The sequence below is a fragment of the Eublepharis macularius genome, chromosome 12 (genome assembly GCF_028583425.1).
Source record: "Eublepharis macularius isolate TG4126 chromosome 12, MPM_Emac_v1.0, whole genome shotgun sequence".
Taxonomy (NCBI): Eukaryota; Metazoa; Chordata; class Lepidosauria; order Squamata; family Eublepharidae; genus Eublepharis; species Eublepharis macularius.
In genome coordinates, this window is record NC_072801.1 from 65,874,762 (window position 1) to 65,886,432 (window position 11,671).

The 11,671-nt window shown below is 43.2% G+C and overlaps 1 protein-coding gene across 1 annotated transcript; it reads right to left on the reverse strand.

Annotated features, from left to right (window-relative positions):
- Positions 1–10,240: 10,240 nt before the first annotated feature.
- On the reverse strand, positions 10,241–11,191 carry LOC129339556 (olfactory receptor 13G1-like). Its single transcript, XM_054994137.1, has one exon. It carries the CDS (start codon positions 11,189–11,191, stop codon positions 10,241–10,243), a length of 951 nt encoding a protein of 316 aa, XP_054850112.1.
- Positions 11,192–11,671: the final 480 nt, after the last annotated feature.

Below are 11,671 nucleotides of genomic sequence, written 5' to 3' on the forward strand. Positions count from 1 at the left end.
TTTATCATCCAGAGGGATTCCTGGAGAGAGAGTTGGGACTGTAAGCAAAGGAGTAAAGATCGTTACTTCTTCTAACACTTGGCCAGATCATCAATGCTTACCCACTGGTAACTAAGCATAAAATTGCACTGCAAGCTTATTCATGATGAGTAGTATTCTGTCATCCAACCTTGAATCTCTTCTTATTTTTCAGAGGCTTTTCTCCTTTTGATGTCCAATGGCACCATTTCCTCAGAGTAACCCTTATTGAATAATATGGGGCTTACAAGAACAAGAAAGCCCTGCAGAAGAAGGATAACCAAACACAAAAAGAATGAAGTATAATTAAGTAAAATCACTGAGAAAGGCCTTGGTGCTGAAATGTGTCTGGTTCAGGTTCTGTACACATTGAGATAAAATCATAGAATTAAATGTTGGAAGTGATCTCTAGTGTCATCTAGTCCAACCCCCTGCACAATGCAGGACATTCACAAATACCCCCTGACTGCCCCAGTGACCCTTGCTCCATGCCCAGAAGATGGCAAAACAGCTCCAGGATTGTTAGCCAAACTAGCCTGTGGAAAACCACTACCCGACCCCAAGGTGGCAATCAGCACCACCCTGGGCATGTAAGAAAGGCAGCAAAAACCAAGCACTGATGCAATCCCTTCTGCCCTCCCCCTCACCGTCTGCCCAGGTGCACAGAATCAGCATTGCTGTCAGATGGCCATCTAGCCTCTGCTTAAAAACCTCCAATGAAGGAGAGCCCACCACCTCCCGAGGAAGCCTGTTCCACTGAGGGGCCGCTCTAACTGTCAAGAAGTTCTTCCTAATGTTTAGCTGAAAGCTCTTTTGATTTCATTTCAAACCATTGGTTCTGGTCTGAGGTTCTGGGGCAGTGGAAAGCAACTCTGCGCCATCCTCTAAAAATCACACACATACCTGTATATGTGTGATTTTTCTGTGTATATGTACAAGGACAAGGTACTTATGTGTTGACCCGCTCTGTTGATGCTTTTAATCAAATTTACGCACTTCAGTTTGTGGAATTAAATTATATACTGATGTTTTAATTATTAATGTCACATTTTTAGTTATACTTAATTCTTTTTTTATTCCAATCTCTTTGGGTCCCCTTAATATGGGGATCACTTCTGAGCGTACCTGCTTAGGCTTGCTCCTTAACAGTACAGCAGTATGCTGCTGTAAGATCTGGGCAGATTTTGAATCTGAATGGCAGTCCATTGATAATTTGTATAGATTATTAATATTTCAAGAATTCTGTCCACAATAAGGAAAATACTGTAATAAATAGGCAGTACTCATTGCAACATGCCTTCTCTTCTCACCTCCCAACCAAACCTCTCTTTGAACACAAACCTGCAGTTTGGTTGTGTTTCCAAGCCCATTTCACTTTGGTGTTAGGAACAGAATACCTCATTGCTCATTAGTACTCTTTGCCTCTCATCAGCGATGAAGTCATTTTCTGGAGTGTGGTTGGTAACGAGGAGGAAGAACCATCATTTCCATATTGCGTTGCATAACAATACACACTTTCTCAACATGCAGACATTTTTAGGTACTATCTACAGTTCCCCAAATTCAAAATATGTAAAAGCAGAAACAAAGTGTCTCTTCAAAATAAGCGATCAAATTACCCTTCATTTTGTAAGCATGCAACCATGCATGCAAGCAACCAAGCTACCTACCTACCCACCATACCCTTAGGTTGCTTATAATTACTTGATATCTTATTAGTCTGATAATTTTAAAATAAAGCACAGCTGTCCACTGAATAAAAATTGAAACTTCTGCAACACTCACTTGGAAATTGGAGCACCAATGATGCTTCTGCCATGGATATCAATATGTTTACTCCTACTTATGGAAGAAATCTTTCTCCTGACAATTAATTGTCTGCCAACCTCATGTTACTAAGCTGGAGAGGAAAAGAGCTTTTATAATTACTTAAGTCCACCAGATCAGAAATTCCAAAGAGACAATGTGGTTGTTTTCCTTTACAAAAAAAATACAAGAGAGTCACTAATAACTGTAATGGGGTTTGGCAAATGAATGAATTGGGGAGAATAACTAGATGGATTCCGAAGAGAAAGAATTTATATTGTTGCTACCACTTGAGCAATCTTCCTGATAGACTGGTTACCCATTCACAAAAGCCGAATTCCAATTTATAATCTATTTTCTATACCTAGAACGTTAGAAAAATCTATTGGCCAATTCTATTTGTATTGCTGTTTCTTCAGTAGTTCTCTGTTCCTACGAATTTGTTTTGCATCATAGCTTTTGTAGTCTTAGGGGTGTACAGTGTGCATTAAGACAAAAGATACAACAATATTGCAGTGGGACAGAGGTACATTCTAGGAGTGTTATATTCCCCAGCTGAAGGTAAGGTGAGGACTGTATGAAGGGCAGAGAGGAAGCAGGCATAATGTTGTCACCTATGTGTTATATCAGCCTGTGTTCCGGCTCAAATGACTCACACGACACCTGTCTTGGGTTAGAAAATGGCCACAACTTTATTGATTACAGTTAGATGGAGCATTGGCCCGGCATCTGGGCACGGATCCCCGTTGGCATCGGGGGCCATCCTGCCGACCAATGCATCTTCCACCAGTCCCGTGCTGGCCCAACCCAGCAAGTGTCATCCCCCGCCAGCACATGCCAGGCGGCCTTCTCCTTCCAATCCATTGGGGTGAGCAGACCCGTGGCCCACTCACCCTGTTGGGATCCGGCCCAATGCCACAAACCCGCCAAACCCATAAAATTGTGACAGTCCTCACTCCTGTCCATTGAGCGGAGGGTGGGTGGGAAACGCGTTGCTCCTGCTGAAGTCCTGGGAGGAATGGCGCCTACCACGCTGCTGACCAGACGTGGTCTGGGTGCTCCTCCCCATCCTGGGTGTGACGCCTCGACTGCGTCTTTCACAATGGTGACAACTCTGCACACTGGTGAGTCAGTGAGCTTCTTTTAGCAGAAAATAAATTCTATCCACACTACTAAATTCTTTTCCTGCATTCCTGGCATACATATATCAAACACACATACTAGAAGCATGTCTATGCATGGTCTTTCACTGACAGGCTCCACTTGCGTCGCTGATCTTAACTATCCTTCAATAGTTTATGACCTGTAGGTCACACACTGATATAGTTTTAGTTTAGCCAAAGATCCTCATGGACTCAGACTTCAAACTCAGTTGTCGTCACAGTTCCCCTTGTTCCTTGATGAACTGCTCTTCAAGTTCCCCACCATGAGACAGATCGTCCCACCAAAATTCAGTTTCCATACTTTTACTGAGCTTCCCCAAGTAGTGTGTTAATGTTTGTGGTTTAGAAAGTCTGTTTGTCCCACTCTGATACATAGATATTATTTTGGCTTTTAGCCAAGCCCAGTAACTTGATGGGAAAAAATAGCCTCCAGGCTCACTTGGGGGACTCGGTTGTGGGCCATGCGAGGAGGGGAGCTAGGGGTGCAGGGCAGCTGCCATGTTTGAGGGTGGTGGGGCTCCCAGAAGCCTCTGTGGGGCAGTCCATGCTACTGCAGATTCATGCCAAGACTAGCCAATTGGAGAGAGCTGAGGAGAGTGACGAGGATGATCAGGGGTCTGGAGACAGCCCTACGAGGAAAGGCTGAGGGCCTTGGGAATGTTTAGTTTGGAGAAGAGGAGATTGAGGGGGGACATGATTGCTGTCTCTAAGTATTTGAAAGGCTGTCATTTGGAGGAGGGCAAGGAGCTGTTCCAGTTGGCAGCAGAGGATAGGACCTGAAGCAATGGGCTTAAATTACATGCACAAAGGTACCGGCTGGATATTAGGAAGAACTTTTTTCATGGTCAGAGTAGTTCAAAAGTGGAATCAGCTGCCTAGGGAGGTGGTGAGCTCCCCCTCACTGGCAGTTTTCAAGAAGAGGCTGGATGAATATTTGTCAGAGATGCTTTAGGCTGATCCTGCACTGGGCAGGGGGTTGGACTAGATGGTCTGTATGGCCCCTTCCAACTCTATGATTCTATGATTCTATATTCATTGCTTGCCCTGAAGGCCTCCTTTCTGGGGTCACCTAGGTCACCCCATTGCCAATACTACTTCCAGGCACAAACCGACGGACACGAGGGCCCACAGAGACCATTTGGGGTGGGCAGCTGCTCTTCTCTCCCAGGGTACCCTGTGTCTAGTGGGCTGCCTGCCCACCCCCAAGAAGCTGTTACAGAGACAGCCACTGTGTCGGTGAAGCTCCAGCCACAATGACAGCAGAGGGATCTGCTGCTGCTTCTCTGACATGCCCTTGCTCCGGTTTTCCTCTGGGAGCTCGGGGGCAGCTGCTGCTGCGGGGTTTCTCCAGCTCTTCAGAAAGCAAGGAGAGCCAGAACCTGGCAGGAAGCTCTCACAGAGAGGGGAAGGAGAGAGGAAGGAGTCTCCTACACTTCCCAGGTAAATTTGCTCTGACCCACCACGTGTAACTCATCTCTTATGGTTCAGCTCTAAGTGTCTTCAGCTGGAGGGGTCCAGTAGCCTGGCCCAGATGGTGCCATTAATTTCACCTGGTCCAGCAGTGGGGGAGCACTAGGGGACTCACTAGGCCATAAGTTCTTTGCCATGGTGAGGCAGAAGCAGTGCAAGACTGTGGGACAGTCTGTTGAGTCTGCTGAGTGAGGCATGGCAGGTGCTTGTCCAACTCGGGGGCTGTCAGGTCTGCCTTGGTCTCAGGCGTGCTGCATTCCCAGGTGTGCCTCACTCACACCCACTTGGTAGCCCACTAACTATCATCCAATGCTTCCCCCTCTCATCAGAGGTCTGAGGGAGTGTGGGGGTCATTGGCTGGCAGGTGAGTCAGCGGATGCTCAGATCCGTGCCTTAAGCAGCACCAATGCTCCATGAGTTGTAAATCAATAAAGTTGTGGCCTCTTTCAACTCCATCACTGTTTTCTGGTTTGTTTTGTCACCTTGCTCCCCTAGCTCTTCTCCCCCATCAGCATTGGCTTGCAAATGGCACTTGAGAGTGTATAACAATCAAAAAGAAATAGCAACTTTATTTAACAGGCAGGGATAGAGTAAGTGCAGTCAGGGGATGAAAATGTGGAGGTAAAATTTAGTTGGAATTACAGAATACACTTTGTGTAATAGGCAAAATAGTATCCTTGAAGCTTATTGTCATATATTCTTGGTTCTTGACAGTGAGAGATGTTTTTCTTCATAATTTAGTTACAGCAACAATGTTTCTTCAGGAAGTTTCATATGACAGTTCAAGATTTCTAGAGTTAGTCACTTCCTTTGTGCACCTAACTCACTCCTTTCCTGAAACTAGAGGGTATTTCAATCTTCTAAGTAGTCTAAAACCATTTTCCCTTCACATCAGACCCAGGGTCTTCCTCAGAGCCAAACCCCCTTTGAAACTGGGCAGGAATTAGTTTTTTTCTCCTTAGAAGACATAACCCCTCTTCTTTTTGGCTTGAAAAGGAGTCTCAATCCATTACCCAATCACTCTCACCCAAAACACATCCCAATTCTCTGGTGTTTGTGTAAAGCATACTTCAGCTTAAGCTGATGCTTAGACTTTGAATTCTTAGATAGAAGTCTTCTTTAGGACAGTAATACTACAGTGAGGGCAAAGGCGTCTTCTTCCTTCACTGGTGAACCTGTCTGACTTTTCTTGTTAGACTCCCTGACTCCAAATCCTATCAGAAACCAACTGACTTTCTTCAGGCTGATCCTAACTGACAGAAACTCCGGTATAGAATAAAAATAACTCTGACCAGTCAGAGAAGAGGGAGCAGTCTGTCACTCAAGCTCTCCATTCTAGGGAATAGTTAATCCTTCCCCTCCAGCTCTCTGATTTTGCTGCCCTGCAGGAACCCACTGTTAAATGCAGTCTGTCATACTTGTCCAATGCTGTCCAGCATGTCTGTGACATCACTGCCACCAAGCCAATAGTAGTGAAAAGGGTCCTGATCCTCTGGCATACTGTGGCTCACTGTAACATCAGAACAGAAGAGTTGTTGATGTCATATGGTCCTCATTGCTTATTGGCTGTGAATATACAAATGTATAGTCATAACGAATGTTATAAGATAGAATTGTCTTTTACAAGTTAACCACTCTTCTTTATAATGTGCTCATTATAAATAGCAGCACTTTTCAAAAAGTGAAAGTTTTTATAATTAGTTGCAGGGAGTGATACTGTCCAACAGTTAATGAGATGGGAAATTTCTGAGGTGGGTTGCTAAAAAAGTCTTCATTCCTTAATTGCTTTCCAAGTAAATTGATCTTTTGGTTACCATAATGAGGTCCAAAGTGATCAATTGAGTCTTTCTTGTGGAGGAGCCAAAAGTTCTGATTAAGCTCTAGAGGAATTCCATATAGAGATGCAATGAACTTTGCTATAAGAGTAATGGGTCCTTTTGGGATCTATTAGCAGAGGCTTACTTGACAACATTGCTCTCAGTAAGAGATCCCATGTGGCCGTAATAAGAAAGAAAAATAAATGTCAGATTCTGTGTCAACCAACAATGCAATGTATTTGTGTTTCTGTAGAGAGGGCAATCCTTACAGTGGATCTTGTATCTCATGCAATCCAATTCATTTGGAAACTCTACCAGGTACCTAGTAAGGAAAATAACATTTGCTCACAGACTCTGGTGAACATCATGTGAACAAATGCGTAGGCATCTCTCCTGTATTGTCAAGGCCTACCTTTCTGTGACCAAGTTAGGACAGCTGGTCGTATCAAAATGAAACTCAAATTATTGATTTTTACTGTAGCTGTCCATGGTACTGAAGGCCTCAAACACTTCTGCATCATTACATCCTCCTCGGAATTCATATCTCCATCAAAAAAAATCAAACCCATCTTGAGGAATTAAATTCACACTTAGCAGGAAGTTGGGAGAAGTCAAAAGAGGGGGACATGGAAACTTGTGTGAAAAGGATAATAAAATATGATTAATGATACAGGGCCAGATTCTGGGAACATTTACCAAAATCCAGTGGTGGGGTAAACTGTCCTGGCTAAATTTCTTGGAATTGTGCAAGAACATGGTTTTTCTCTCTCTGTCTCTGTAGCTCTGCTCATGAAGTCTTTATTACCTCAGAAAATTAATGTGCAGTCTAAATAATAATAGATACAGTGTAGTGAGGACATCAGTATAAAGTGAGGGAACCTGTAAGACCCAGGGTGGTGTAATAATAAGAATATTGGGTAAAGATTGAGGAAAGCTGGATTATTCCATATTTTCATTTGGCCATCAAGCTCACAGATTATCTTCATGTCCATAGCCAGGATACCTCTGAATGCCTAGTTGCAAGGCGGCCATAATGGGGGAAGGTTTTGCTTTCTTGTTCTGCTTGTGGGCTTCCTGGGGTTTCCAGTTGGCCACCGTGGGAACAGGGTTGATGACTGGAAGGACCAGAGGCCTGATCCAACATGGCTTTCTTATCACCTTATCACCTTATACAAGGAAAAGTCCGCAACAGTCATGGAACTTTGACCATCTCACTCTTCCCTTTCCTTATGATTGAGAGTCCTCTTTCCCCTCGTGCTATTAGTGACTGACATGACTGATGTGAAATCCAACAATAGATTAGTGGGTATACTGTGCTGACAAATCAATGCTCCAGAACTCTAGATTTTGGCTGAGTTTTACCAGTGTGGGGATTTCTAGGATGCTCTGAAGAAACTAACCCTTTGCATTTAGCGAGACTGGTCACTTGGTGGCAGCCAAGGATAAGAAATAAGAGCAAAATCAGGGCACTTGAAAATGGTCAGGGAAATACACTGAGTGCCTTTTCCACAGTATGTACATGCATGCCATTAAGTCACAGCAAACTTATGGCGACCCCAGCGAGAGGCTTTCAAGGCAAGTGAGAAGCAGAGGTGGCTTGCCGTTTGCTTCCTCTGCAGAGCAATGCTAGTCTTTCCTGGTAATTTCCCATCCAAGTTCTTACCTAGGCTGAACCTGCTTAGCTTCTGAAAACTAACGAGATCAGGCTATACTACATCCTCTCCCTCGCTCTCACCACTACACAATCTTGTGAAAATGGCAGTTGGTCCATCTTAACAAGGAGGTGACTTTCAATATATTTGGAACTTAGTAGACTTTTTGAAGGAAGTAGTGGCCATTGCATTGCCATTTGACTTTGTTTAACATCAAGCTACGAAGCACAAACTACTGGGAATTGGGCATTTTGTATAAAGCACAATATGTTTGGATCCATCATCACCAGTGCAATCCTGAGCAGGTCTACTCAGAATCCTACTGAAGTCTCCTCACTGGGGTTTTCTCCCAGAAAAATGTTCTTAGGATCACACTGTATATCTAAGACCTGGTCTTTTTGTGACTGCGGATTTGTGCAATAGGACCAAACACAGCTACTATTTAGGATGCTGCAAACACGGGAGAATCCCTCAAGTTTTTCAGATTAATCTATTTTTTAAAAAACAACATAATTTTGGGGTAACCATCAAGCTTATAATTACATCTGTGCATGTGCAGATATTGCAAAAAACCAACTGCCTGATTCGGGGTTGCATTTTGAGTAGACTCCAAAATGGTAAGCATCTTTGATGGTGAATATGAAATGGCCAGTATGGGGGGAAAGGAGCAGGCAGGTGGTAGTGATCAGCTTGTGAATGAGGTGAGCTGTAAATAGCAAAAGAAAGCCAACATAGTGGGAAAGGGAAAGCCACAGCTGCAGGGTAGGGGGAAGGGAGGAAATATCCTTTCTGTCCCACCTCTTGTATGTATTTAAAAAAATGTATACCCCGCACTATTTGCAAAGGTAGCCTACAATAAAAGTCATAAAACACGATCAGTCAGTAGAATGCATCTAAGATGTATTTATTTATACTGCTCCATCAGTGTAAAATGATGCCACGAACGGTTAAAAAGAGACCACAGAGACAAGCTAAAACAATGGGAGAAGTGACTTCAGCAATGTGCAATGAGCAGCGTAGGGATTCTCCACCATGTTCAGTGCTCGAGGAGATTTACAACATAGATATACAATACATTATTTAAATAACTTAAATACAAACATTAAAACCAATAATACAATATTTTAAATACAAACGTTAAAAACCAAGAACACAATATAATAAAACAAGCATTAAAACCCATACATCTCAAAGAACAGTGCCATCACTTTATCCTATTCATGCCCATTGTCTATAATAAATCGATCATACAGAGTCAAGCCAATAACAATATCAGAATCAACCTCCAAATTCTAGAAGAAACATCTCTGCTTTTCAATCTCTCTAGAATTTCAACAAATCCCAGAGGTAGTGAGTCTCCTCTGTTAATGGTGTAAGAATGTGGGAGCTTCAAGTGTATCGATGTGTTCCTGTTTTCATCTGTGAAATGTGGGAGAATATGAGATGCTACAGCAACCTGGAATATTTCTCCATGGATTATGTTGGTTTCTCAGTAGAATGGCTCTCCTTTTTGGTAGAGGCTGGATATTTACATCCAGCTATGGTCCTTTCCAACTTCACAGTTTCTTGTTTCCCCAACAGAGTTCAAGTTAATCTGAACATTTGATATCTGCACTGCAAAGGTAAACCAATTTCAACATTGTTAGCTTCCTGCTAAAATAATGCTAGGAGTTGTAGTTCTGAGAAAGGTCTGATGAATCTAAATAAGGGTCATCACAGAGAGCTCACAATGCTACAATTTCTAAGGTACTTTGTGGGGAAGTCATAGCATTCAGACCGCTATGGTTGTGTCTCTTGTTCACTGAGTGGGTGCCAGTTCATTCTGTAAATCCTTGGATAACTGTACTGGAATGAGTTCTCAAAACTAGTTTACATTCCATTGGTGTGCAGCAACACACAGCTGTTAATTAATTCATTACGCTCACTTCCTCCAAGGAGCTCAGTGAGAGGTGGTCACATAGTTCTTCCCACCCCTTTCATCTGGTGAGATAGGTCAGATTGACAGAAGGTGACTGGTCCCAATTTCCCTCAGTGGTGGTGTGGAGACCAGTTTGCCAACACTGCCTGGGCAAATGATGAGACATTTTGAGGGTGGTGGCGTCTGAAGATGGTGGAATTTGGGGAGGATGTGATATCACTTCTGGATGATACTCTAGGAATTTCCCCTAAAGACCACAGAGACATGGGGATATTCCTAGTGTGTCACTATGGAAGCTATTTTCTGGTTGTTTTTTCTCCTTCTCTTCAGATTTTCATAGGTGGAAAGTCCCAATCTAAACATAATATTTTATTGCCCCAAAGTAAACTCAGAATTCTATAACCATTTCTCTATAGTGAGTCTCAGCAGAAATCTATACCTGAGATTTCTGAGTGCCTCTTTAACATCTTTATTTCTTAGGGAATATATAAGAGGATTGAGCACAGGAGTGACCACTGAATAAAGGATAGCCACCACCTTGTCTTCTTCTAAGCTATAGGATGAGGCAGGTTTGATGTATGTGTAGATGATGGTGGAGAAGTAAAAGCTGACCACGAGAAGGTGGGAGGAACAAGTGGAGAAGGCTTTCTTCTTTCCCTCAGTAGATCGTATTCTAAAGATGGCTGCCAGAATGAACATATAAGATATTAATGTCAGCACGCAGCTCCCCATGGTGAAAACTGCAGCAGCTGCATAAGCCATGGTTTCATTTATACTGATGTCTGAGCAAGAGAGTGCCAACAAGGGAGGCAGATCACAAAAGAAGTGGTTGATGATATTGGAGTCACAAAAAGAAAGCTGGAGCACCAGGCCTGTGTGAACTGCCGAATTAACCATCCCAGTCACCCACACTCCAGTCACCATGACAACACACACTTCCTTCTTCATGATGACCGGATATTGTAATGGACGGCAAATGGCAGAGTAGCGATCAAAGGCCATGAACGAGAGGAGCATGATCTCTGTACACAAAGCCCATAAGAAAAGGTAGACTTGCGTGACACAGCCAGAAAAGGAAATGGTCTTCCGGTGGGCCAATGTGGTCTGGAGCAACTTAGGTGCTGTAACCGAGATGCAGATCATGTTTGTTATGGACAAATTGACAAGCAGGAAATACATTGGAGTGTGGAGTTTGCTGCAAGTGCCTATGGTGAGGATGAAGAGGAAGTTGCCCACTAAAGCTGCTAGATAGAGGAAGGAAAATCCCCAAAAGATGGTTAGTTGATATTCAGGGGAACTGGATAAACCCACGAGGATAAACTCTTGAATGGTGGACTTGTTGTTCATTTCTATGTATCGGACAGCATTGATCTATCTCAATAAAGAAGTCTGATCATCTGCATTAACCTCCTGAGGCAGATCTCTGCATCAAAAGCATGGAGACAAATTCATGGAGGATAGGCAGCTCAGTGGCTATTAACCATGATATGGATTCTCCATCTTCAAAGATGGTATATCTGAGTACCAAAGGATATTGGCAGATGACAGCACAGGGCTTTTTTTCTTTCATGCCCTGCTTAGAAGCTTCCTAGAGGCATAGACTGGCTACTCTTGGAAACTGGATACTGAATAGCAGGTGGACCTTTGAATTGATTCAGCAGTTGTATTCTGAAATACATTGTCATTTCTCCACTAGAGTCAGCAGCAATAAGGAATAATCCAATCACAGATCATTACAGGGCTGGCAGCTATCAGAAGGAAAGGAAAAGGTATTGGTAAAGACAACCAAATGTCATTTTTATAGGTATGTCTCGCAGACAGGGTTAA

Coding starts and splice junctions, on each gene's coding strand:
- LOC129339556 (XM_054994137.1), bottom strand. CDS start 11,191: ATGAACAACAAGTCCACCATTCAAGAGTTTATCCTCGTGGGTTTATCC.